At 38.4% G+C, this 27,657-nt stretch overlaps 2 protein-coding genes across 3 annotated transcripts in view; one reads left to right on the forward strand and one right to left on the reverse strand.

The window, feature by feature from the left end:
• Positions 1 to 366: 366 nt before the first annotated feature.
• On the reverse strand, positions 367 to 4,169 carry LOC140136570 (E3 ubiquitin-protein ligase RNF166-like). The gene is made up of 5 exons (XM_072158265.1): positions 3,958 to 4,169; positions 3,174 to 3,330; positions 2,843 to 2,946; positions 1,743 to 1,962; positions 367 to 907 (listed from the first exon to the last, which is right to left on the reverse strand). Exons 1-5 carry the CDS (start codon positions 4,050 to 4,052, stop codon positions 842 to 844), a joined length of 642 nt encoding a protein of 213 aa, XP_072014366.1. The 5' UTR covers positions 4,053 to 4,169; the 3' UTR covers positions 367 to 841.
• A 229-nt stretch (positions 4,170 to 4,398) lies between these two features.
• Positions 4,399 to 27,657, forward strand: part of LOC140135886 (integrator complex subunit 8-like) — a 41,614-nt gene continuing 18,355 nt past the window's right edge. The window contains exons 1-12 of one of the 2 annotated variants that reach the window (XM_072157549.1): positions 4,399 to 4,595; positions 14,604 to 14,766; positions 15,415 to 15,555; positions 16,359 to 16,433; positions 17,187 to 17,232; positions 18,464 to 18,736; positions 19,729 to 19,872; positions 20,876 to 21,100; positions 21,777 to 21,841; positions 23,486 to 23,577; positions 25,306 to 25,365; positions 26,996 to 27,129. In XM_072157549.1, the coding sequence (XP_072013650.1) occupies positions 4,475 to 4,595; positions 14,604 to 14,766; positions 15,415 to 15,555; positions 16,359 to 16,433; positions 17,187 to 17,232; positions 18,464 to 18,736; positions 19,729 to 19,872; positions 20,876 to 21,100; positions 21,777 to 21,841; positions 23,486 to 23,577; positions 25,306 to 25,365; positions 26,996 to 27,129 (1,539 nt within the window). In that variant the 5' untranslated portion in view covers positions 4,399 to 4,474. Of the gene's footprint in view, positions 4,596 to 14,603; positions 14,767 to 15,414; positions 15,556 to 16,358; positions 16,434 to 17,186; positions 17,233 to 18,463; positions 18,737 to 19,728; positions 19,873 to 20,875; positions 21,101 to 21,776; positions 21,842 to 23,485; positions 23,638 to 25,305; positions 25,366 to 26,995; positions 27,130 to 27,657 lie in introns of both variants that reach the window. The other variant, XM_072157548.1, reaches the window with a different exon arrangement.

The following is a 27,657-nucleotide window of genomic DNA, read 5'->3' on the forward strand; positions in this document are numbered from 1 at the left end:
TCATAACTGCTAAATTGTTGGTGTAAAGTATATAAAAGTATACATATTTAGAATGGTAAAGACTTGTTAAGTTCATCTGTGAGGTCAAATTTGGCCCAAAATGCCATTTTTGGCCCAAAATCCCCAAAATAACATTTTTGGCCCACTTCTTTTTTCATTGCAACGTAACAAAAAAATTCTTGGGCCAAAATTTTTTTTTATTAATTTTTAAAAACTAGATAAAAATATCTAGGAGGGTTTTTTTATTTTTTTGAATTTTGACCAATCAGGCTTTTTTATGATTTTTTTGAAAATTCAGCATTTTTTGACCATTTTTGGTGCAAATTTTTCGAAGTTGGTTGAAATTTGAAAAATATTTAGTCTTGCCATTCTAAATATGTATACTTTTATATACTTTAGACCAACAATTTAGCAGTTATGAGGCCCGAAAGTTTCCATAATTCCAGGGTTCAGACCAACCTTAACTTCACTAAAATGCAAGGTCATAATTGTTTGGTTACTTCTATGCACTTATGAACTTTTTTAAACGGCAAACTGATAATCACTTCCTGAAGAGGTTTGTAGTAGACATACACAATCTGCAGTAGAAACAAGGGTAGCAGTTGCCAATATCCAATGCATCCCACGAAGCCTTTCTTTTTTTTACAAAAAATTACATTATGGATATATATAAAACAACAATTAGTAATAACACCATATATGGCCTGTCAAACTGTTTGATGAACTTCGCAATATGATCCTCAAATCCACAAAGCTTGGCCACCCAGGCCCCCGCCCAGGCCTACCGTAGATGTCATTTACCGTAATTTCATTTTTCCAAACCCACCCACACATTCAATGTTCATTTGTCATTGAGTGAAGCTTGTAATACTGCCTCCAATGTTTCATCTTCTTCTTGGTGATAATCCTGAATGTAAAAAAACAAACAGCAAATATATCGTAAGTGTAGGTAGAAGAGCAATTTAGTCATATTCTTGACAATATATGTAAATGAGTTCATTAATATTCATTAATATGCAAAATTGTTGATACCAACCTATATACCGGGCCTATACAAAAACAAAATATCATTCTGTGTCACTTTATATGCAAGGGTCCTCAACTAAATGCCTGAGCCACTTTAAAATGTAGAGCATTCTAAAGTGTCACTATCCATGAGAGTGGAGTGGATTCACATGGGCTCACTTTATGGCCTGTGGGGTCCATGGGCAACTCCCTCGTGGGGGTCCAAGTGGAACCACCCCAGAAGCTCATGGTTGTTAGCTTTTTTATATAAACGGTTCCAAAAAAGTAAGTCCCCTCTCATAAACTTGAGCCTATCTAAAAAACTGCTAGGCCCTTAAGTCGACTTGGAAGTGTGAAATGTAGCCTGATAAGTTACACATTACATGTTGTTTCAGAGAAATGCATAGATGTGAATAGGCCTATTTTAAGTCCCAATGCAAAAAAATGCAATTTTTTTGGCCTCAAATTTCATAAATTGCTGTATTTTCGGGTGAAGGATAAATGTTGGAAAAAAAAGTACTGCATATGTAATGTGTAACCTATCAGGCGACATTTCACACTTTAAATCAACTTAAGGGACCTAATGCTTTTTAGTTATGCCCAAATTTATGAGGGGGTGGATTTTTTGGAACCGTTTAACTTAGGATGGCTCTCCTTGGAGACGATTGACAAATAAAGTCTCACACATGTTACATCCATGTCCCTAATAACAAAGTAAATTTACCTAGCACACTTACCACATATGTTTCATACTCAAATTTGTGTCTAAGATTTAGATGTTGGAGGAAATTTGCACTCTTATAGTTTGGATCACCCCATGGCATACAGGCACACACAGGACATACAACAGCAGCGGTATCATCAGCATGGTCCTTGTTGCAATGCCGCCTCAGTTCTGCTGGATCCAGGTTCCTCATGGCACAGTATGGACAAGTGAAGGTGGATCTGTTTGGTCCACTGTAGAAAAAATGAATAATGTTACTACTTGAGTGAGTGCAACACAGGTAGGCATGGTTCCCCTTCAGATCAAAAAAGTCACATGGACCACATTAGAAATAAGTTGGTATATTTAGCCAACTTTATGGGTTATCCTGGCTCAATAACTTGGTCGTGTGTTTATTGTGTGATATTGCTTGATTGCTAAATTTGTTCTTGCATATTTTTTCTTGAATAAAAAAAACTAAAGACTAATTTGGATCTGACACAATGATTTAGTGGTCAAAATCTTCAGTCAGTCAAATGTATATTGAAAATGTCATTGCCACATCCTCAGCAGTCAAGTTAGCTCAATCGATAAGGCATTCGACTATGGTGCGAGAGGTTGCGGGTTCGAACCCTGGTGGTGCCTAGTACGCTCTCGTGGAAAAATTGAGTTAGCTTGAATTCCCCCTGGACAAGGAACTCACTGCTAATTTGTCTCGTTGTAACCCGTCTGAAACTCGGGAGCTGATCCTGGTTATGAAGGTTATTTGTGGAATGTCTAGGGTGTGCGCTCTTGAAGCAGCAAAGTCCCTGAAATGCTGTTAAATGGTTTGTGGAATGATGTGGGCCGTTGTGGTCAGCAACAACCTGTAAAGTGTGCTGAGGCTTGTGGATCAACGTCTAGGCGTTGTGCCTGTGCGTAGCGCACTATAAATTACTGCACTTTCTTTCTTTTTTTCAATACTCATACAAAAAACCTTCCATGAGAAGCAAAAATAATCAGTACAGCTACAATGTAAATAAATTGTGATTAATGTTTTCCATATAATACCTACCTGTTTCTGGGTTGTGGGTAGGTGCTATTGGTTTAAATTTGGTTCTTGGTTTTTCATTGTAAAAAATGTTTTGTACATACCTGTCTGGTTTCTGAGTTGTGGGTGCTATTGGTTTAAACTTGGTTCTTGGTTCTGCATCTATTTTGCATGTTGCATTGTGTGCTCGTAGTTTTGAAAGTGCCATCTATAAAAGGAAACAAAGAGAACAATATCTTATTTAGTCCTGCCAGAAGAGATTAAAGTAATGCATATTCCACACATCTGCATTTCAGGTTCACTGCAGTATTTAAAATTATGTTTGCATTTTTTCAAAAGCAACCATCATCAAATGCCAAAAGCAAGAGCAATCTACAAAAATTTTAAAAGTACAACATTTTCTCATTGTGCTTTATACTCTCTTTACAATCCTACCTTCTTTTTACATCCTTGACAGGACACTTTAACAGATGCTATTTGTTTCTCTACATCTTTAGCTTTGGATCTCAGCTTTGGATCAAACACTTTTCTGCATAGTGGACAATTTGGAGACGCTACATCCAAGTATGGACCAAGACATTCTTCACAAAATCTGAAATATTAAAAGTATATTTGCATAGTTGTATTACGGTAACTACAAATTTCGAACATTTGAGGACTTGTTCTCAAGTTGTACTCTTCACATCCAGGGTTTTATTTTGGGCAAGTTTATCTAATTAAATACTCACTTTAGAAACCTGTGTCACTGATGTGTATCATCTGTAATTGCTCAACTTATTCTACGCATCAGCTTTTGTCCAAAGAAATATTTAAAAAGATGATTTTTGATTGATTTTTATGAGCAGCGAAAAGTCCACTCCATCCACGACTATGTACATGTGAATATGGTGATGAATGCACAGTGCACACTTTATCGCGGCGACACATACATGTAGCTCTTTACTAGAGCTCACAGTTGAAGCCGTGAGTTCCAATTATTGGAACTAATACTGTTACACATAAAATGCCACACTAACACAAGTCAATTATTATTTCTTGTTTACTACCTAATAAAATTTCACATTATTTCCCAACATTTGGGGATTACACAAAAACCATTTCAAGCTGTAGTTGGAGGAGGCTCTCTAGTAAGCAATGTGGGCATACTAAACAACTAAGCAGTATAGTTAAAGTTTATAATTTCAATTTTTTTTAATAGAAAAAATGTAAGCTTACTCACATGTGTTCACAAGATATTTTGATAGGTTTCAAGTAGATCTCGAGGCAAATAGAGCATTTAAACGCTTCGTCGTCGGCACTGCTTCCAGTCGCCATTGTTAAACAAAGAAATCTATGAAGGATGTATGCTGTAATAGGACTTCCTGTATGAACATACAACCGCAATTTAATGTTGTTTCGCGAAAACAGCAGATTCCTTGTTTACCTTTTCAGGCTAGAGGGTAAAGGTTAATTGAACTACTTCCTGTTTTGAAGTGTTTTTAGAAATTTAATTCTTTTATGATTAAATAATTATCTTTATTCACAAAAACAACATTAAATTTAATTTAATTTTCTAGTTTTTTTTAATTACATTCTTATATATGAAATTTGAAACAATTTATGTTGTCAATACTTTATTATTTCAAACTCAAGTGATCTAGTACTAGAAACACAACAAAGAGCAAAATTCAACAGCCGTGCGAGCGTATGCTTGTAAGCTTACCTGTTTCTTCGTGTTTTGTCTGTTTTTTCCCAAGATGAATGGCCTAGAAATGGAAGAACAATCAGACAGGCCAAGAACACCAGTCTCAACTCTGTGGTTCGAGTTTCTTCTTGAACCAAGCCTCCTTGATAAGCATTTTGCTTCTGAAAATCCAGGTTCGTTGGTAAATTTTGATTATTATTTAGGTATGCTAGGTGAATTCAAATTTGCCATCAAACTGCATCATTTCATATATCAAATTAAAGCCCTTGAGTAAACAAAGCCAAAACTGAAAACCATTTTTTCATAGCACTTTCCGTAGCAAAGTTACATCTTGTCAAAGATTGACTTTCATCAAAAAGTTTCAGCTAGCAAAATTCCCCAAAACGGCATTTCGGGGGTGTTTCTAGATCTTAAGTCTCATTATGATAGCAGCTTTTTTTTAATGGAACTGCTATCCAAATCCCTCTAAAATTCCATGTGCGGGTGACTTATCACCATAAAAAATCACATATTTGGGTCAAGTGAAGTATAGAAAACATATATTTATGTAGGTTTCTTTCTTCGGGCCCTTGTTTTAAATTTCTATGTAAAAATGCATTGACATTGTCGGCGAATTTGGCTGACTAGCAAATGTGTTAACTAAGGTTTGCCTGGGTTACCTATATTATTATTGACTAGCGGGATACCCGCTAGATGGGAGCGTTCACCATAACAGGAATAATTACTGAATAGGTAGAATCATTGAAAAGGTACATTTTATTTTTTTAAACCTGTCTCTTCTTACACTTTCTTTTTTAGTTTCTTTTGCTTTAGCTTGTGATTTTCCGTTCATACATACTCACGATATAACGACGTTTCTGATTGGATTTTCGCTCTCTTTTGCTGGTCATAAATACCGTTTATGACCAGTACGCAGGGCATAAACAAGCTGCGTCACGCAGCGTTAGAACCCAATTAACACGATCCACGATTTGCTAGTGTTGCGTGACACGCCGCATGTCACCGCGCCCATCTCACGCGGAGCGCAAAAGATGACGCGTATCACGCGTTGACTCCCGGCCATTGACCTCATGAGCCGAGCTGCTTCCTGCAAGTAGGCCTACTCATTTTCTTCCAATTTATGAAGGAAAACGGTATGGAAATGTTATTTAAACTTGTAAACCCTTATTATTTTCATCTGTATTGCCTTGCTAAGAATGTTGGGTATGTATGAACGGGGTTCATTCATAGGATTTCGGGCATGATCGCTGTTTATGCCCTCGGCTTTCGCCTCGGGCATAAACAGCGATCATGCCCTCAATCCTATGAATGAACCCCTAATTTCCATGTTATTTATTTATTTAACCTCGTTCCCATTATTTTCTAAATATATATGTTCTTTCTTACATTTCCCTTTAGCTTCTCTGTTTATTTGCTGCTTGTGATTTCCGGTTTCCATGTTTTTTATTTAATTCTGTTCTCATTATTTTAGCTTCTTTTTTCTTACATTTCCTGATTAGTTTCTTTCCTTCTTTGTTTCGTTCCGTTTCATTTAGTTACTTTAACCCGTTGGCCTATTACTCGTATTTTTTTTTTTTTTTTTATTTTTCTTTTTCTTTATAGTACCGCTTCATGTTGTTTGTGCAACAAACATCTTTTTCCTGTATTTATTAGTTACGTCCTCTCATAGCGTGTCTGCGGACGTGTTCACCCGTTATCATAATCATGTGACCCGTCCATGTACCTTTTTGTCTTCTTTCCGTATTATCATGTCCACTGGTCTCTGGCTCGCAGTCACGTGGCTCTGCGCCGTTTACGCGCCCATTGGCGTAGTGCGCATTACGCACGAGGCGCCGCCGGCCAGCTGCAGTGACGCATAGGCTGACAACCGATTTTCATAACAAAAAAACAGTTTTTACCCATATTTTCACTGTTTTTGCAGCCAATTCTTGACCGTTTTCAACCAAATAATTAAAGTTTAAACACGTTCCTGTATATTCATCGATCTCCCATATGAATTTGGCGACATTTGGATCGAAACTGACGGAGCCTTTATAGTGATACATACATACATACATAGATACAACATTCCCCTATTTATAGTAAGATTGGCCCCGGGCATGCGGGTGTTTTAGTGGGGATTGTGCACTTTCCGTTTCCCACGCATTTGAATGGGAATTGGATTGCGCACTTTCTAAATGTTAATAGTGAGCATATTTCTCCAACATTTTGATTTTGAGAAGTTGACGTCGAATTTTCTATTCTATATTGTTTGGTAATAAATAAATAATGTCTTTTGCCAATAAGGCCAAGTAAAAAATAAAACATGTTTCACGTCCGGGTTTTCGAAAAAAAGGAGGAGGAGGGGGCTTTTTATTTTCTATTTTTTATCGCAAATTTGGTGTAAATACCCATACTTAGAGCTGTTTTAGCGTATACAATAATGCCTGGAAAAAGAAGGAGGCCCTTTTTTATTTGTTGTTCTGAGGGTTACATCCCCTCCAATGATCACAAAACCTTCCTAAAATGTTTCTTGTATCTTAACAAGGCTATAGAAAGCATTCCAACTTGCTAGACATATTTTTTTTGAAAAGTTATAACTGAATTTCAAAAAATAAAAATATATTTGAGGAAACCTCAAAAAAGGAAGCGGGAGGGGACGTGAAACATGTTAAATTTTTATTTTGCCTAATATGTTTAAAGTTGTAATTTCGTTTTTTTGATCGCAAAGATCTGATATTTTTATTCCCGATTCAAATTCTGAACCCTTCGCAAGGGTGCAGAATTCGGCAGAACGTTGACGATAATTTTGCCTTTTTGGACACTAAAATGCATTCGATCCTTAATTTTGTTTCAACCGAGTCTTAAATTAGCAAGCACAATAAGGTTGGTACCACTTTTATATACATTGATGAAATTTTAAATATTTCCCATTGACATCAAAAATGGCGTAAGCCAGTCCTAAATATACATAGGTACGGCGTATACATGTAGGACTGGCAAGCGAGTCTAGGGTGTTTCTGCTTCTGGTGGTTACTGCATAATCTCCTCAATCGTGGGATGACGTATTAATGCAGGCGCGACTGAGCAGACAACGATTAGTTTTTGAAATGTGCCCCCTTGATGACGTCCCCAATATTTACTGCCTGAAGTTTTGCATGCGCATATTTTGGGGGCTTTAGCGCCAGCCCCTCGGGTCAAAGCAGGCGGCCAAATCGAAGGGCGGCGGAAAGAAGAAGGCGGCAAAAAGAGGGCGGCGGAAAAGAAGGGCGGCAAAAAGAATTAGTAAAGAAAAAAGGACGGATAATGCGAAAAAAATTGTACTAACTACTATACATCAAAATGTGTTGCTTTTGGGGCGGTAGCGCCTATAATTCCATTTTTTTTTTTTTTTGCTCTTCACTTTTTCAAACGACCGTAAAAAAAATTGGGGCAACCTTTTTGGGCTGTTGAGGAAGGGGCGGCAAAATTGGATTTCTTCAGCCCCACGGGGAAGGGGCGGCCACGGTATGCCACTGTTTTGTCTTGAAAGTTCCTAAAGTCGACAATGAAAGATGGCGCCTCCCTAGTCCGAAAATCAGACCCAGAACAAAATATTAATTTCTGACATGATCGTGTTCTGGGTCTGAACTGTTTCCATATGAAATCTTGATGCTAAATTGGACAAAAGAAGCACATGGTCCTACTTCACGGTTTTTTAATCCCCTATTCATGTTGCGTGAATCACTGTATTGTGGACCATCCTTTTGATACTTGAGTATTTGGACAAGCGGAACAGTTTTGACAGGCCCTTTGTCTACCTCTCTGTTTATAAACAAACGAGGAGGTCGAAATTATCCTCCTCTACGAATACGAAAGACAGCGTAATAGTACGGCACTAGTGCCTCCCGAACATCGGGTGATAATCTATTCCATTCAGCAAATGTTCTTGGGAATAGTGAATATTTGTAACAGTCTTTAAAGGGACCATTGAAAGAAAAACATATTTGGTATCAAAATAAAGCTAATAACATATAGAATCCATTTCTAAAATGATAAACATAATTTTCATTTATTTTACCCCCAAATCAGCAAATAAAGACAAAGCGCCCAATGTCGCGTCGCTCCGCCCAATTCATATGTGCAGAGACACGTGGCAACCCCTGTGACGTCAAAGTGGTTATCCTTTCCGCTGCATGGCAACACTGCATATAGTCCAGACTTGGTCCTAAACCAACGCATGAACTTTTCTGTGCCTTTTAGGCTTAACAAGTATATTAAAAAGGATATTATAATATAAATTACAAAGCTACAATGACTTCTATGATAGGCCTATATATAAATTCTAGCTAGGCCTACAAAATTGGCCAACAACGGGGAAACATACCCGGTAAGTACAAAGTACAAAGCTGTCAGTCAGTGCTAGCTGCTCGGCTTTTACAAGAGACTCAGAGTATCATTTGTTTGTACTGAGGCAACTCTTTACTTATTTCCTCTGAAATATCTGGGGAGGATAGGAAAGAGAAGGCAATGATTTTTCGGGTTAATGACATAATTTCTTCAGGCCTAGCCTACCTCCCGGGCGTGCGGCCTAGGTTAACCGCCGGGCGTAAAAGCAGCAAGCCGATCCTGACTCAAGTTTGGAAGCTGAATTGCGTGTGATTAAAGTGTGTTTGTTTGTTTCAAAACGGTCGCTCCGTGTTGAGACACACTTATGGGACGGGACCAGGTTCAAAACAAAAGTCAGGCTCGGGAGAGCGAGTTGGCGCGGTTCTCGCCTTGCACCACACCGAGGTCCCGGGTTCAACTTCAAGCCCGCAGCGCCAAAAGACTCATGTGAACTTGGTTTATCCCGATCCCGGATCCATGCTCGCAGATTTTCTCCGGGATCTCCAGTTTCCTCCTGCTTCTCAAAAATCGGTGATTAGTTGTTTGGTTATCAGAAACTTCCTTCACCCAATGAAATTTGGGGAGCTGAAAAGATAATTGGTGGATGTTACAATCCAAGTGCGGCTAGATTTGCGACAGGTTCGGCAGCATCCACCCTAAACGATGCGATCTGATTGTGGCAGTACCATGGCAGCGAAATAACAGCGCTTTGAACCCTCCGAGATCTAAAAAAAGGCGCTATATAAAAGCCGAAATTTATTTTTATTTATTTTTAAAGGCCTATGAAAAACGAGAAACAAATTCGAAGATAAAGAACCACGAGAGGAACATATAAAGGCCACTCCAAACAATCTTATGAACAATATTAACTGTCAGCCTTTAGTTTGCGTTTTCGGAAATGCTTATAGGCCTAATCCAATCTCAACTCCCACTGAAACTTGAAAGTGCAAAGTCCAAGCGTTTTATCAAAGGTAGGCCTACAGTTACAAAGTTTATGTTGATTGGGTAAATCTTGTAAAATACAGCGCGCCTGGCTGGATATTTCGTTTTTAGAAATGACTGATATCAATTTCGCATAGCCTAGGCCTACCCCGGGCCTTACCATCCATGGATTAAAATAAGTGTAGGCCTATACTAGTTCCCATTTGATGTTTGTAGCATATATAGGCTTTTTGAAGGCCTATGTATGTTTGTAGGCGCTCCTCGTAATTTATTTCAAGAACAGCTTGCATGTCATGTTCTTCATCTGCCGTTCAGCTACTGCCCCAGTGCCAACGGCTCAAATAGGCCTAATATTGGCAAGTGTCCCGTATAACACATAGCATTAATTTGCAAAATAAAAGGGCCTAGGCCTACTTTGGCATGTTTGGGGTATGAAAATAAGCACTTTTGAAAGTTAACTTATGGATGAAAAGGCTTTTTAAACTAATTGTCATCTCTTGAATATTTTAAGGTAGGCCCTACGGAAAAAATACATAGGCCTAAAATAATAATACCCATGGGAGGTGTTCGCGCCGGCACATCATCAGCAATTTATGTGTTGCGGCAAATCTTGGCGATATTCCCTTCGTCATCGTCACTATAGGCCGTGTAAAATTAATGTTTTGGTTCTCGCCCAGAGGATTTTCATGAATTGATGAGGGAGGGAGGTGTTTTTTTGTTTTTGTTTTTTTTTTTTTCAATGTAAAATTAGCATTGTCAGTAGTTTTCGGTCTTCTCTAACAGTGCTCGAGGAAACGATGAGGTCCTTTTTTTTTCAAATGTGAGATTCTGAGGATAAACCCCTAGAGTACCACAAAAGACTTGGAAGTGATGCTTGTTCTCTAATAAACTTATTTATATGTATGAAGATTTCATAAATCATTCCAAAGTCTAAAAAATTGAAAAATCTATAAAAAAAAAAAGAATCTGACAAATCCCAGAAATTGAGGAGGGAGGGGACGAGAACCAAAATATTAATTTTACACGGCCATATATAGGACTATATAGGCCTAGGCCTACTCATAATTAGTTCTATGGTTTTATACATGCCATGTAGGGCCTACATAAAGTCATCGGAATCATATCTTGGTCATGTTGACCGGTGGTTGAATTTATGAATAAGTAAAATAGAAAGCTGCATGCTTGATGATGATGAAAAAAAATGACAATTGATCGTCCCCGCCCGGCCCGGTCCGCTTTCTTTCGCATGGCATTGCCATTGAGGGAGTCTGAAATGTTTAATGCTATTTTCTTTATTATAAGGGAAAACTTTTTTTCAATGTTTCAAAAGTTATTCAGATTTGCTTCTGTCCAATAAGCATTTCAATTTAGAGGCTCTGTTTTAATCATCCTCTCAGAGAACCATCAAATAACAAGAGCCTCGATCCTATCATCCTCCTCTATCTAGTTACACAACTAATAATGTCCGGGAATAATACATAGGCCTAAATCCATTTGTATTGTAAAAAAAAAAAAATGATAAATAAAAAGGCCCTCCACTTCCTCTTTTTGATAACATGTGGACAATCAACTGGTATTTTGTTTTTACTTGACCATGTTGTTGACCTTTAAATAATTATATAAGTGGTTGTATTATCATGATTATTGCATCTGATATTTAGATCGCGATCGCTGTTGTTAAATTATCCCGCAAAAATGTCAGCGCAACTCTAAACGCGCGTAACCACAATGACGTCATCTGGAAAGCGCCCAATTTTCTACTTTTGATAAATGACGCGCGATGTAGTGTCGGAAGGGGGTAAATCGAGTATGTTGTTTTTATTGTATTTTTATTTCTAAAATAGTTAGTTCTTCAGTTGTTTCAGATATTGATTCAATATTTTATGGGCTTTATTTTGATACCAAATCATATTTTCTTTCAATGGTCCCTTTAAGCGCAGGTATTTTGACAAATGCAGTGGAAGCTTGTTTTCTTGTGGTGACCCCTTGAACTTTAGATTGGTAATGACTGGTGTCTACGGCAACTAACTTGTTGACAGACTTGTAGTACAGAAGTGTTAGCCTCTGGGCTGCTCTACAGTGTTCCAGAGGCTCCCATTCAAGTTGAGAAAGCATTTTAGTGACACTCTCCTTCCTCTTGTTATTGTTTAAAACAAATCTGGCGAAAGTTTACACGATAAACTGTGAACCCTGGTGCAGAACATGAGCTGAAAATCCACGCTGGCTACCCTCTGACTCCTACATTCCAACATGAAAATGGCAGAGATAAATCACTAATTGACTACTTCCTTACATTGGCAAGTAACGAATCTGTGATGTGCAACACCAAAGTGCTCTCAAATGATGACACTATTGCTCCCATCAATGGATCCGACCAGTTGTCACAGAGATCAACATACCTGTCAATGTCACTTCTACAAAGATGCAAAAGACAAGGAAACTAGCCAAACCAAAACATAGAGAAGTATGCAGAGATGGTGAGAGCCAATATTCAAAAAGATGAGATGTCGCCTACAACACCAGTTGGCATTGAAATCGCTCTCAGCAATATCACTGAAGCGCTCTCCTTGGCTGCCAGTGAAACAATTCCAGCCTCTAGAGTAAGTAAGAGCGGAATGTCCAACGCATCACCTACCATCGTACGCTTAATCAAAGAAAGCAAACTGGCCTTCTATAAATGGAAAGCTGCTGGCAGACCAGGGGCTGATCATCCTACTAGAATACTGATGCTTAAGGCTAAGAGAAATCTACGTGGACAGCAACGCTCAGAAGAAGCAAAGAAGGTGATAAAAATCCAGGAGGTACTGATGACATCCTCTCAAGCTGATCCCAAACTCTTCCACAACATTATCAACAAGCAGAGATCCATAGCTGAGAAGGAAACATCATCTCTATTGGTCAAAGGACAATGCCTAGATAACCCGAACGACCCTGGGCCAACGACATCCGGGATGGGTTTGCTGAGTACTTTAAAGATCTAGGGGAACCAAAGGATATGCTGCAATTCAAAGAGAACCACCGAATAAAAGTGGAAGCAGACATAGCAATCCTTGAGGACACAGCACAACATGAAGGTCAAAGCAACCCTACCAACATAACAGAGGAAGAAGTGTTTGACACAATCAAGAACCTCAAAGCAGGTAAAGCTCCAGATGGTGAGGGGATCAGCAGCGAACATATCAAGAATGCTAGTGAAGTCCTAACACCCATACTTACCAAAGTCTTCAACAACATCTTGATGCTTACATATGTTCCCCAGACTTTCCTAACTAGCTACATCAAACCGATATGGAAGAAGAAAGGACACATAGAAGACCCTACCAAATATCGGGGGATAACAATTCTTCAACCATTGGAAAGGTGTTTGAGGATGTCCTTGCCAAGAAGAAAACTGGATCCTCCAAAGTAAAATCCATCATGACTACTTGAAAGTCAGAAAAAATATACCATGTCCAACAAAAATAATAACCAAAATTACAGATAAATGAAGTGTATCTTCAGTCATCAAAATTTTTGTTCATTTGACGCCAGAAAAAAGTCCATTTTCAAATGGCAATATTTTACGAACAGAACCACAGATTTTGATGCTGTTTTCGCCAGGGCCAAGCAGCCATCTTGAATGTCCCAAAAAACATGAATATGCATATGTTCGACCCATGTAAGGTCATAAATTTATTCATAAATTTAAAAGCACATCGGGTCAATTCCAATCACTCCGATCGGCCGAATAAGACCATGTGTATGTGATGTGTTGGGTTCATGAATACTAGTATTTAATAAGCAGCGTGATGTTGCTTCACACGGTAAAATAAGATAACAGGGATCACCAAAATTCCGATGTTATGCACTTTGCATGCTTAGTAGTGCCTGGCGTGCTAACTGGCTCCTTTATTTCTAACTCCATACAGCGTGAATATGGGTAGTTTGTTCGTGCTGTGCAGACAGGAGTTCAAAACTAGGGATGAAACTAGGGCTTTTGGTGAGAGCCAAGACATCAAAAATATGAGGTCTCTCTGTGAGAAGGCTCTCAAAATCTCAAGAAGGGGGTCTTTCCGTGAGACTAGGGAAAATCTTACCAAAAATTAGGTATGACAGGTGAATTCAAATTTGCCATCAAACCACATCATTTTACAAATTAAAGCCCTTGGGTAAAGAAAGCCAAACTGAAAACTGTTTTGTCATAGTACTTTCCGTAGCAAAGTTACATCTTGTCAAAGGTCACTTGAGAACTCCAGCTTTGAATTTGCACACGATAGTTACGCATTCGATGCTAGAGTGCTTTGCTATCGTTTTTTGGTCGGACAGCAGAGTCATTCCATGCCAACTCAACATGAAAGTTAACCCATACTCATGGATTTTTTCCTTATTTTGTCTACTGTTAGATACTATTGAGAAATGAAAAACGTGAAAATTTGAGGTTGTAACTCCCTTTCATTTCTGCACTACAGCAATTTGAAATTCAGGGGGGGCATGCAAAAATAACGCATCGCATGAGGTCTACTTTGATTTTCAAGGTGGCGTAATTTCAAAAGTATTTTGTGTAGAACTCAAATATGCAACTTAGTGACATTCATAGGGTATACCATATTGAAGATATGATGGTCTAAACATAGCCGAAAATCAAAGCTGGAACCACTTCAGGGGGGTGGTATCACCAAAACCCAAAATATTTTTAGGGTCCAAATTTTGTCATCTTAAGCCTGCACCCCCTATTTTTATGTTATTATCCATAACATTAAGAATTTCATTTGATCAAGACCAGTCAAAACTGGTGATGAAGTCAACCGATGGTCCATGTGCGATTTTAGTCCTGAAGGGGTTGAAGAGACACAGTCCCTCATCCGCAAGACACTCTCACACTAACATCTAACTCTATCATCTTTCTTCTTCAGATCCTCCAATAAGTCAATTGTTAGTGCAGTTTGTAGACCAATCCATTAAGAGTCAGGGGGTGGAAGAGACACAGGCTCATGTGCGCAAGACACACTCACTCAAACTCTTGGCACTGCAAGTTGCGGCTAATTTTAATTGGAATCTGAAGATCCTTAAGCAAAGGTAAGTTTCCTATCGATGCTAAATCTTTAAATTTTTGGGCCCTGGACCCGGGCCCATCTGGCTCAATTGTAAATCCGGCCCTGCTCTCCATTATCAGCCCTAATTTAATTTTCGCTTTTGTGCTCGGGGCCCATGGACTTTGTCCACCCTGCCCCGCTTTACGCCCTGATGTTGATGTTGTTTATGACCCACATGGTTCATTGATCTTTTGGGTTGTCCTCTTATTTGTAGACATTTATTTATTTATAATTAATGTCATTTGTGTAAATGTCACCTTTACATCCCTAAAATAAAAATTATTATTTCTTGGTTCCTGGCGCTGGGCTTGAAGTGTGCAACACATACTTAACTTAACACTTGTAGATGGTTGGTTGCTTTTCAATTTGCTGTTGCCAACTCATTGACAGCTCAACATAGGCAAAGGTTTGACACTGCAGGCATACCCCAACACAGACCAGAGAAAAAGAACCTTGAAAATATATTTTCACAAGTTACGTAAAGAATTTTATATCACTGAACAAATTAAGGTTTTAGTAGTGCTACATTGTAAGTGATGTACATGTGTACTCTGTTAATATTTTATCTTTCTTGACTAAAGCATTTCAAATTTAAATTAATTAATGTTAATCTTTCTTTGTCACTTTTCAGTTTACCGTTATACATGGTGCACAAAGTTCTGAAGGATTTTGTTGAGACTGTATCGCCAACAGACTTAAACATTCAACCAGGCAATGATGTGTGTGCCCTGGAGGACTATGTGCTCATTGCACTCACCATATATAATAGATGGTAAGGCTTCTCTGTGTTTGCTTTGCAAGTTGCTGTAGATGCCAATATTTTGATGTAAACATTTTCACAGGGTGATGATTTCCATGGTTGTAGATTTCTTAGTAATCGGGGCCTAGATTTTGTGCCAGTTTGCGGGAATCAAAAACCATCTGAGTCGCTTCACTTACTGCATGATTCAATGAAAGAAAGTGATTCTTGCAACAAATGTTACAAGAATCATTATTAGAATCGATTCAGTGATTCTTGTCGAATCTGACGCCCTGGTAATTGAGATTAATAGTTCAGCTTCCTTATATCAGGCACATTTCTAGGGTATTGAATTTGCATGTGGAAAATACACTGCAAAAAATTTTTTGTATAAGATTACATTAATTAGTGAAAATATATGCAAAGTGTGCAGAATATACAAATCTGGTTGCAATAATTTCACACCCATGGAAAATGAATTGAACAAATAAGCAATATTTTGGAAATGCATTCTACTTCAGTCAGTGTATTCTGTCAGTGGATTTTCCCCCGAGAACCACTACCTTTCTTACAGCATTATTCGATTGGTTAGTTACGTTACATATTAATCTGAGTGACCAATTACAATACATCTTCTAAATATATAGGCTCAATCAGTCCTACCACCATTCTTACCATTTTGCTGATTGGTTCAATAAGTCATACTAGTCTTTTTGTAACCAATCAGCAGGGGATACACAAGGGGTTAATACAAAAGGGCTGTGTAGCTTGTACATCTATCCATTTTAGGTAAGGGTACTAACATTTATTCATGCATTCTCTACCACCATCTTTAGGTGTATCCAAACTATTGTGGACAGTGGCTTCCCAACCAGGTTGACTAAACCTACTGTAGGTCTGCTTCCCAATGGGTAAGTATGCACACATTTGGTTGAACAAAAATTTTTTGAAAGAATCAACAATTTATAATAAGTAATATTAGGCAAAAAAAAAAGTTTGTCTCAAAGCTTGCGTGCACATTTGTAAAATCACATGATTTGAAAAAAAAAAAGAAATTTATGCAGAATTTTTTTTATTTCATAAAAATTCAGCGAAAATCTGAATTTTCCCTTGAAAACACCATAAAAATACCAAGTAAGGAATTTAAAAAAAAAGTGCATTTTGCATTTGTTTTCAAACCACTTGTGAGCTTTGAGACAAACCTTTTTTTTGGGGGGGGGGGGACTTAGGGGCTTTTATTATTGAAACTCCTGACCACACTTTCAGGCAAAACAGAGCCAGGAATCATCCTGCTTGGCGCATGCTGGAGAAAAGCATGACTGTGAAATAGTCATGTTCATGTTACTTAGTCAATAATCTGATATAGGCCCTAATAATACCCTATTATGATTGGCGCTTTGTTTTTTGTATAAATGCGATCTATACGATCTCTGCATAATCACACAAACCAAGAAAGTGTGAGTCTACGATGACTGTCAATGAATATTTGTCTAATGTTTATATCCTTTCAGGATTTACTCATGAACTGAACTACACTTTCTGTGTATTGCCATTTCAGTAAAAGCCCGAAATTAAAATAAGATCAGATGTGCATCTGAATCACTAGGCCTATGAAACAGTAATGTGGTAGCGGTTTAAAACTAATATTTCCTAATTTTTTACAGGGCTAACTTGAATGTAGCAGGAGTACATGAAATGGTCATTAAAACGGTAAGTAATTTATTACTGAATTGATTCAATGATATATCAGACAAGCAATCTATACGTTGTTTGACTTACAAATGAAAAGACTCATAAGATTGCGGATTGAGATTGAATGGCGTGCACACCTTTGAGCCCAGCACTTACGCTACTTACACTTTGCATAACAGGTGTGCACTTTGTGAGAATAAGTTTAGTCTCGGTCCCAGCCGGTTTGTGCTCCTTCGTCACTAAACAAACCGTCTGGCGACAACCTTATAGTACGTCTTTTCTGATTGGCCAATCATCGTCAGAAGAAAATCTTCTGGTTGAGAATTGCTGTCAATCAGTGCTGGGCTTCAATGAATGCAACGGTTGAGTGACAGCTATGCGGTTACATAAATCCACACAACGTATGTGAGTATGCAGCGGGAGTGCGCGCTGTGAGTCGCTGACATGAAAGGCGATATCAGGCGATTGGCGCCTCAGTGGCCAATGAGCTAGCGTATATTTTGCGTTTGCGGTATCTACAAACAGTGAGGGGCCTAGGCTGGTTAGTGTCACTTACACAAGTCACGTCCTATAGCCAAATGAAAACAGTTTTATTTGGAAATATTTGGAAATTCATTAACCAATCAGCGGATCGCCATTTCGGGGTTGTCGCCAGACGGTTTGTTTAGTGACGGAGGAACACAAACCGGCTGGGACCGAGACAAGAATAAGTTGAGACTTGCCATTCATAAGTCAAGCAAAGTATGACTTTGAGTAAGATTTAATCTTTCCCTAGAGAAGTCCTTTTCAGAGAAAAAGGAAAAGATTAAATCTTACTCTTGTTTACCGACCTAGAGTACCAAGTAATTTCAAATCAAAGTATGACTTTGGTCCAAAATATTCAAGAAGTACCCTATTTTACAGGTAAATTAGGTAATTCTTGGCCAAGGTCGAACACTAAGAACACTAGTAACTCCGCGATAAACACACATGCACATAGCACAGTACAGAAGAAAGCATGCACACGCCTTACATTGCGTACACGCTTAGTATACTACATGGATGCAACAGGTATGTTTCGAGTGTGGCCAAGAATTATTACTTTACCTGAAGTCCCCATGCACTATAATCCAACATTGGGGATTTTCCATAGCGTTATACACAGGGCTATACAGCATCTTCTCAGACTCTTCTTGTCAAACGACTTTAAGTAAAACGCATAGTAGCAATTATAATGAAAACACTTAACATTTACTCACCATGTTCACAGGTACGGGATACTTTACATGACTCAGTCAGTTTCCTGGAACGATGCCTGCCACTAAACCGCAACATCTCTCTGCCGACAACCAGGTCCTTCGTTCACCCAACCACAGACGAGTGTCTACCAAAGGACATGATAGATTTCACAAAAGGAGTACAGATCCAGAAAGAAGAGTATCTGTGTCAGCTTTGCTTTGATTTGGGTGGCTACTATTTCCATCAGAGAGAGCTTGGCAAAGCTGGAGCCATGTTTGAGAGAGTTGTTGCTCTTCTCCCAATGGTAAGGAGGAAACCACCCTGACCAATGACCATAATCCTCACCTTAACCCTTGTCTCTTAATCCTAACCCTAATTGTAATCTTAATCCTAACCCTCATCTAACTTAATTTTAACCATACTCCTGACCCTAAATCCTAATCTTTTGGGGTGTGGCAGTTATTGTAAAGTAGTGCCTGAACTTTAATACTGTTCCTCAATGATTGCTAGCATCCCAGGGCACTTTCAGGTAACTTTGCCTATTTCAAAGTATCTACTTCTGTATCTGGCATGTAACCATTTTGTTAGTGCAAGTGTTGGGTCAGTTTTTTATTTACTGTTATAAGTGTTAAAAACTTGATGCATGTCTCAGGTTTTTCATTACCATAAGCCTATGATCTCGTAAACTCCTTAACTATGTCAAATGTTTATACCTTGTGAACTGAAACTAAATTTACCAGAATTGTACTCTGATTCATGTTGACCACAATCTTTGCGAGTTTCCATGCAAGTTTCTTTGCGAGTTTCCATGTATAATATGCATGCCAACATTTTAACCCACAGTGTTTGAAAAGGAAATTATGAATATAATAATATAGAGTTTGTTTTTAAACAACTGCAGCTCAGTCTCCCTTATCTGGACTGCTTTATATGGATCTCTCCATTATACAGCCAAACGATCTTCAAGGGAAACAGGTTTTTCAAGGCCATAACACCTATTTTACTGCTCTGAAGCATTGGAAATATCTTTGCTGTATACAGCACTATGTTGTACAGAAATGCCATCTTGTTAGTGTTATTACCCTCATGTGAAGTTACATCTTGTCTCATTTTAACACTTCCGACATTCAATGTAGAATTACACATAATTCACTTATCCTAATTTTTCACTTATCCAGCCAATGCTTGCTCCCATCAATGGCCGGATAAAAGAGTGGGACTGTAATCGAGAAAAATATCACAATCAGTACCAAGTGAAATGCACAACATCCAAATGTATGTTGTTTATTATGACAGCTTTCAGGAGACTTGATCTACAAAGACATAGATACCAGTGCCTTGGATGGTTACCTTGCTGCATGTGGAAGACCATCTATCACCAAACCATCTGGACTCGCTATGGTGCAACAGGTGGAGCAGTGTGCATCACAAGGATATCAGGTATTGCTGATTTGATTGTGGAAGGCATTCTATATACATAGTGTAGTGCAGTGTTCGAAATCAGCAATTATCCTTGTGTCCTCTTGTCCAAAAATGGGGATAACCATATTGAGCTATGTACTTGTCCCTCGGACAACCACTATATTTTACCTCCAAAAATATGACACATTTTGAGGACAACTGAAATGTTTTGAGGACAAGCAAAATTTATACTTAGTTGCCCTCATTTTTTTTATTATTTCGGACACTGGTGTAGTGGATCATATAAGTGATCTTACACAGGTGACTGATTCCATGTGGAATCTGTGAACAAAGATTCACACAAAAAGAGTCATTTTCAAGCACTATATGTACATGTACCTAACGAGAAAAGAGTGTCTAAAACAAGCATATTTGTAAAAAAGTATATTCCTTGCTCAATAAATCATACATATTAAGGGTGCATTGAGAGAGAGACAGAAGTTATTTGAAATCAGGAAAGCATTCAGACCTGTTTAAAGTGTTCTTAATCTTCGTGTCTCAAATCTCTGGTATAATGAGTTTCAATTGGCAATTTATTTAATTAGGAAGGAAAACAATGCCAATACATGTTTAAGGTATAGAAATGATACCTGTCCTACTTGTTTAGGGTTTAATTTTGGTGCAGTGCTATTTATTTATTGTATCCATGTTCATGAATATGATATCACTTGTTATTGTCAAGTCCCCGGTTTTATATATTACACCAATGCGTTTTACGAGCATCATGAGCAAATCTTGCTCTCAGTACACATGTATTTGAATACTGTGTTTGGTGCTTAAGTATGTCCTTTTGGAATGAAGATTTTGATTTAGAATCAATAATGCCAAATTCAGAATCTTCAATGCAGGGCCTCCTTGGAAATCAGTGTTTGAAGGAGCTACCCTGGGCAAAGAAAGTTTAAATAAAATAAATAAATACCAATGGGATTGGCTCATCACTAAATAATTATTTTTCTTTCCAATTTATTCTATTTGTACCCAGGGTATTGTTGATCTTCTAGTAGAAGACAACGCCATCCAGACTCTGCCCGCTCTCTACAGAGAAGCATTGCAGCATGTGTTAAAAGGCAGTGAACACGGGGCAGTGGGACGACAGGTGGCGATGTGCAACCTGGTCAGGAGACATTTGACGAATACATCGGGCAACTGCGAACAGTTGGGATTGCTGAAGGGTGGATCTGTTGAAGATGTTAAGTTGCTGGCAGAGGTAGGCATGATGAGGTTACTGGGTATGGGGCTTAAAGAGGAAGCCCTGCCAGAGCAGTTCTTCAGGGGTGATCCAAACCTGCCTGGTTATCAAATTAATCAGTGACAAGGTTATCTCTGAATTTGACAGGTGCTAATTGATTTTTCAATATTATTGCATCAATTAGCACCTGTCAAATTCAGAGATAACCATGTCACTGATTAATTTGATAACCAGGCAGGTTTGGTTCACCCCAGAAGAACTGCTGTGGCAGGACTTCCTCTTTAAGAGGGGAATAGGACTAAGAGGAGAATAGGACTAATGTCATAGGATGATTTAAACCATATACAAAAAATATACAGACCATTAACCAACAGGTAAAGTCCCTGTGCTTTGTATGCTGAGAATTCTCACAGTCATGAGGACTAATCGTTCGATTGCGTGTGTCTAACAAATTTTGGCAACACTATGGGAAGTATTTTTAAGTGCTTCCCATTACGCTGCCAAAATTTGATTAAAAAATTTGATTTAAAAATCCTCCTCTGGGCTATTGTATAAGTTTCGCATTTAGACACAACAACATCTCAGGGTACATGTATTGACTTGTTTATTTCTCTCTCCAGACTCTCAAGTAATTGCATATTTGCTTACAGTAAGTAAAGTAAAATCTGTTATGGTTTTTTCTTAAAATTTGCAGATAATTGCACAGACAGCACTAAGATGTTCAGCATCTAATAAAAATAAACTGAAGTTGCTTGTAAGGTAAGTCTCATGTTGACTTTTAATAATTGGCATCATGATGATCATCACCACCACTGTCGCTATCATCATCATAACCATCATCACCATCTTCTTCATCATCATAAATATCATCGTTATTGTCATCTTCATCATGAACATGTCATCATCATCATTGCCATCAATATTATTATGATCATAACCACCATCATCTTCATCATCAATAATATCATCATTATTGTCATCATCATTATCTTAATCATGAACATGTCATCATCATCATTATTGCCATCATCATCACCATCTTCCTCTTCTTCATCATCCTCAACTTCATCATTATTGTCATCATCATCATTGTCACCATGAACATCATTGTCATCATCATCATCATCATCATCATCATCATCATCATCATCATCATCATCGTCATTATTATTATTATTATCATCATTTTCTTATTCTTCATAATAATTATCATTATTGTCATTATCATCATCCCCATCTTCAACATCATCATAATTATTGTCATTGTCATCACCATCAACATCATCATTACGCCATCATAATTAAGGGTGTTATCGATAGAGATTTTGTGTATCGCCATGTCGGAAGAAAATACTTCCGACAATCGACATGTATCGACAGTCAACAACCTGACAGCGTGGGAAATATCTTAACTTGCCCATTGCACCAACCTCCAATTAAGCTTACCTAATATTCATCAAAACAAATGCTCTACAAAGATCGTGTGTGTGGCATTACTGCTCTACCCCCACGTGATCTGCACAATAGTGACCATTATGTCATGATATTCCAAAGCTGTAATTGGTTGGAAGGTGCCCATGTCACTGACATGATATTTACATAAATGTGTTTGTCCATTTATTACGGTAAATTCACATCACAGTGATGACATATCTTGTGCATGTTATGTAATTTGTGAATTCAATTCTATGTCTTGGTGTATAATTTTTGTTGAACGTGTGAACTTAAGAACAACAAACTAAATCATGTCGGGTGTCACAAGTTGGCCCCTGGATGAGTGCACAAGTGGCTAAACTCTCTATGCCGGGGGTGTGGCCTAGTAATTTTCCGTACAAAAAATTTGCCTTCTTGCATGAATGGTAGTTTCCTACTCCTAGTTTGTTTTGGTCTTGTGCTATTTATATTTCAAGTGTTTAAGCTATCAGCTGCTAGTGGCTTTTGATGTTGGGAGACAGTACATCGTGCATGTCGTTTGTGTATCGATACTACCATTGAGTGTACCGACATGTCAGAAGTCTGTGAATTTTCCGACTATCGAAACTTCCGACAGTCGATAACAGGCCTTATTCATTATCAACGTCATCAAATTGTACTTACACAGGCTTATCAAAATGATTGGTTCCACATCAGTTTTAATGTTAATTGAAAATCATACTTCTCCCAAGTGTTATTGGATCCTCTTAAAATGGCTACAATGTATAGTTTTATAACCATTTATAACATTTACCTACAAAGTAGATGAATCTTATGTTGTATTTTGATACAGCAGTCTTGGTAATAATCAGTGGAAACTGTTGGGTACCTATCATTTTGATATAGCCTTTACTTAATAGATTATACAAGGAAGATGTTCTCAATTAATATTTGCCTTTTAAATATATATTTTTAATAATTAATTACCAGGTTTCTGTGTGATGACAAGAAGACATGTTCTACTATTTTGCAAGGTGCTGTGAGGAAACTATTTACAGATGAAGAACTCAAAGTACTAGAATGTAAACCATCATTACAAGCCACAGTCAGTGTATCAACTGAGTCAACAGTGTCACATCAGGGTAGGTAAACCATCATTACAAGCCACAGTCAGTGTATCATCTGAGTCAACAGTGTCACATCAGGGTAGGTAAACCATCATTACAAGCCACAGTCAGTGTATCAACTGAGCCAACAGTGTCACATCAGGGTAGGTAAACCATCATTACAAGCCACAGTCAGTGTATCATCTGATTCAACAGTGTCACATCAGGGTAAGTAAACCATCATTACAAGCCACAGTCAGTGTATCAACTGAGTCAACAGTGTCACATCAGGGTAGGTAAACCATCATTACAAGCCACAGTCAGTGTATCAACTGAGCCAACAGTGTCACATCAGGGTAGGTAAACCATCATTACAAGCCACAGTCAGTGTATCAACTGAGTCAACAGTGTCACATCAGGGTAGGTAAACCATCATTACAAGCCACAGTCAGTGTATCATCTGAGTCAACAGAGTCACATCAGGGTAAGTAAACCATCATTACAAGCCACAGTCAGTGTATCATCTGAGTCAACAGAGTCACATCAGGGTAGGTAAACCATCATTACAAGCCACAGTCAGTGTATCATCTGAGTCAACAGTGTCACATCAGGGTAGGTAAACCATCATTACAAGCCACAGTCAGTGTATCAACTGAGTCAACAGTGTCACATCAGGGTAGGTAAACCATCATTACAAGCCACAGTCAGTGTATCATCTGAGTCAACAGAGTCACATCAGGGTAAGTAAACCATCATTACAAGCCACAGTCAGTGTATCATCTGAGTCAACAGAGTCACATCAGGGTAGGTAAACCATCATTACAAGCCACAGTCAGTGTATCATCTGAGTCAACAGTGTCACATCAGGGTAGGTAAACCATCATTACAAGCCACAGTCAGTGTATGAACTGAGTCAACAGTGTCACATCAGGGTAGGTAAACCATCATTACAAGCCACAGTCAGTGTATCATCTGAGTCAACAGAGTCACATCAGGGTAGGTAAACCATCATTACAAGCCACAGTCAGTGTATCAACTGAGTCAACAGTGTCACATCAGGGTAGGTAAACCATCATTACAAGCCACAGTCAGTGTATCAACTGAGCCAACAGTGTCACATCAGGGTAAGTAAACCATCATTACAAGCCACAGTCAGTGTATCAACTGAGTCAACAGTGTCACATCAGGGTAAGTAAACCATCATTACAAGCCACAGTCAGTGTATCAACTGAGTCAACAGTGTCACATCAGGGTAGGTAAACCATCATTACAAGCCACAGTCAGTGTATCAATTGAGTCAACAGTGTCACATCAGGGTAGGTAAACCATCATTACAAGCCACAGACAGTGTATCATCCGAGTCAACAGTGTCACATCAGGGTAGGTAAACCATCATTACAAGCCACAGTCAGTGTATCATCTGAGTCAACAGTGTCACATCAGGGTAGGTAAACCATCATTACAAGCCACAGTCAGTGTATCATCCGAGTCAACAGTGTCACATCAGGGTAGGTAAACCATCATTACAAGCCACAGTCAGTGTATCATCTGAGTCAACAGTGTCACATCAGGGTAGGTAAACCATCATTACAAGCCACAGTCAGTGTATCAACTGAGTCAACAGTGTCACATCAGGGTAGGTAAACCATCATTACAAGCCACAGTCAGTGTATCATCTGAGTCAACAGTGTCACATCAGGGTAGGTAAACCATCATTACAAGCCACAGTCAGTGTATCATCTGAGTCAACAGTGTCACATCAGGGTAGGTAAACCATCATTACAAGCCACAGTCAGTGTATCAACTGAGCCAACAGTGTCACATCAGGGTAAGTAAACCATCATTACAAGCCACAGTCAGTGTGTCATCTGAGTCAACAGTGTCACATCAGGGTAGGTAAACCATCATTACAAGCCACAGTCAGTGTATCATCTGAGTCAACAGTGTCACATCAGGATAGGTAAACCATCATTACAAGCCACAGTCAGTGTATCAACTGAGTCAACAGTGTCACATCAGGGTAGGTAAACCATCATTACAAGCCACAGTCAGTGTATCATCTGAGTCAACAGTGTCACATCAGGGTAGGTAAACCATCATTACAAGCCACAGTCAGTGTATCAACTGAGTCAACAGTGTCACATCAGGGTAGGTAAACCATCATTACAAGCCACAGTCAGTGTATCAACTGAGTCAACAGTGTCACATCAGGGTAGGTAAACCATCATTACAAGCCACAGTCAGTGTATCAACTGAGTCAACAGTGTCACATCAGGGTAGGTAAAGTACTCTCAAATCACCAATCAATTTTAATTTTATTTATTACATAAAATTGAAGTGCAGAAGGAAAACTCATATAACTAATTTGAAGAGCTCACTTACATTATAACTACAAAACAGTACAGAACATATCGGACAGAAATTACAATATATAGATACATGTACACTGATTTTGATTTAAACTTTTGATCCAAACACAAAGAAATAATTCCTACCTCAGAATTTTCAGATGGTACTCCATACAGAGTGACTGTATCAAATGGCGATCTTTTTGACCTTATAACAGACTCGTAAGACTCCTGAACATTTGAACCGCCCCCCTGTCTTTGTTGAGAGATGGTTGGTTGGCCTTGATGTGAACTGCTTCTTTGACTCCATGTTAGAACCACCTGCTGTCTCTGTTAAGTATGTGGATTTTATCCAAGTCCACAAAATGTCCCGGAGATTCAATGTGAATGTGGTTTGAGACCTCCGATGCTGTACTACTGGATGAACTTTCATGAACATATACACACACCGTTGCACATTAAAATATGTATTGAATAGGACAAATAGTTGCATGGTCAAAAATACAGACAGAATAAAGAATGGCTGATTTCTGTTTCAAAAGTGAAGAATTCATCTTATTAATATAATTACCGTATTTAGTCAAATAGTCGCCCCCCCCTCAAATAAACGCCCCCACCACTTTTTTCAACCAAGATGTTTCAAAAATGCTGATATTTCCATGCTAACTTGTGTATTAAGCTTACCAAGTTGCTCACATGGTCCATAATAGCGTCAATAATTGGCGAAAATCTGGATCAGAAACCCGGAAGTGAGCCAGAAGTCAGTGTTTCTAGTTCATAGTTCGTCATTTTAGCGTGTGTTTTTAGTTTACCTAATGATTTTAATGGGAATTATCGTTCTAAAATTGACCTTGAATAAACGCCCCCCCCTTGGGAAAATGTAATGCCCCCGGGGGCGTTTATTTGACGAAATACGGTAGATATTAATATAATTAGATAATTCAAGTAGTTCAATTGGGGAAACACATTGGGTTTGTGTCAAATTATGAATAAAATGCTTGTATTTGCATATTTTATGAAACTTAATTGACTTGGTTTGCTTTTAGGTAATGTTGCACTTCAGCTGGGGCAGATAGAGCAGAGACTGATACAGAGTAATTGTGCAGATGAAATAGACCAGTTACTAACCACATTACGTAAAATAGCACCGGCTTGGAACTGTAACAGTATATGTAAAAAGGTAGGCATAGTTGTCCTTGGAATGAATAAGTCATGCTACATAATAAACATGTGGTATACATCTGTTATATTTAACATAGGGTGGACTATTCATTTTAACTTCTAAAGGAATACTAAGCAAATGGCATACTAAGCAAAGGGCTAAGAGAATGCAAAGCAAATTCTAAAATAAATCAAACGTGATGCTATGAGATTGCTAAGTGAATGCTAAGAAAAGCCTAAGGAAATCCTAAGTGAAGGCTAAGAGAATGCCCAGCAAAGGCTAAGAGAATGGCAAGGGCTAAGAGAATGCGGAATAAAGGCTAAGAGAATGCCAAGCAAAGGCTAAGAGAATGTCGAATAAAGGCTAAGAGAATGCCAAGCAAAGGCTAAGAGAATGCTGAATAAAGGCCAAGAGAATGCCAAGCAAAGGCTAAGAGAATGCCGAATAAAGGCTAAGAGAATTGCAAGCAAAGGCTAAGAGAATGTCAAGCAAAGGCTAAGAGAATGCCAAGCAAAGACTAAGAGAATGCCGAGTAAAGGCTAAGAG

Source organism: Amphiura filiformis, chromosome 16 (assembly GCF_039555335.1).
Source record: "Amphiura filiformis chromosome 16, Afil_fr2py, whole genome shotgun sequence".
Taxonomy (NCBI): Eukaryota; Metazoa; Echinodermata; class Ophiuroidea; order Amphilepidida; family Amphiuridae; genus Amphiura; species Amphiura filiformis.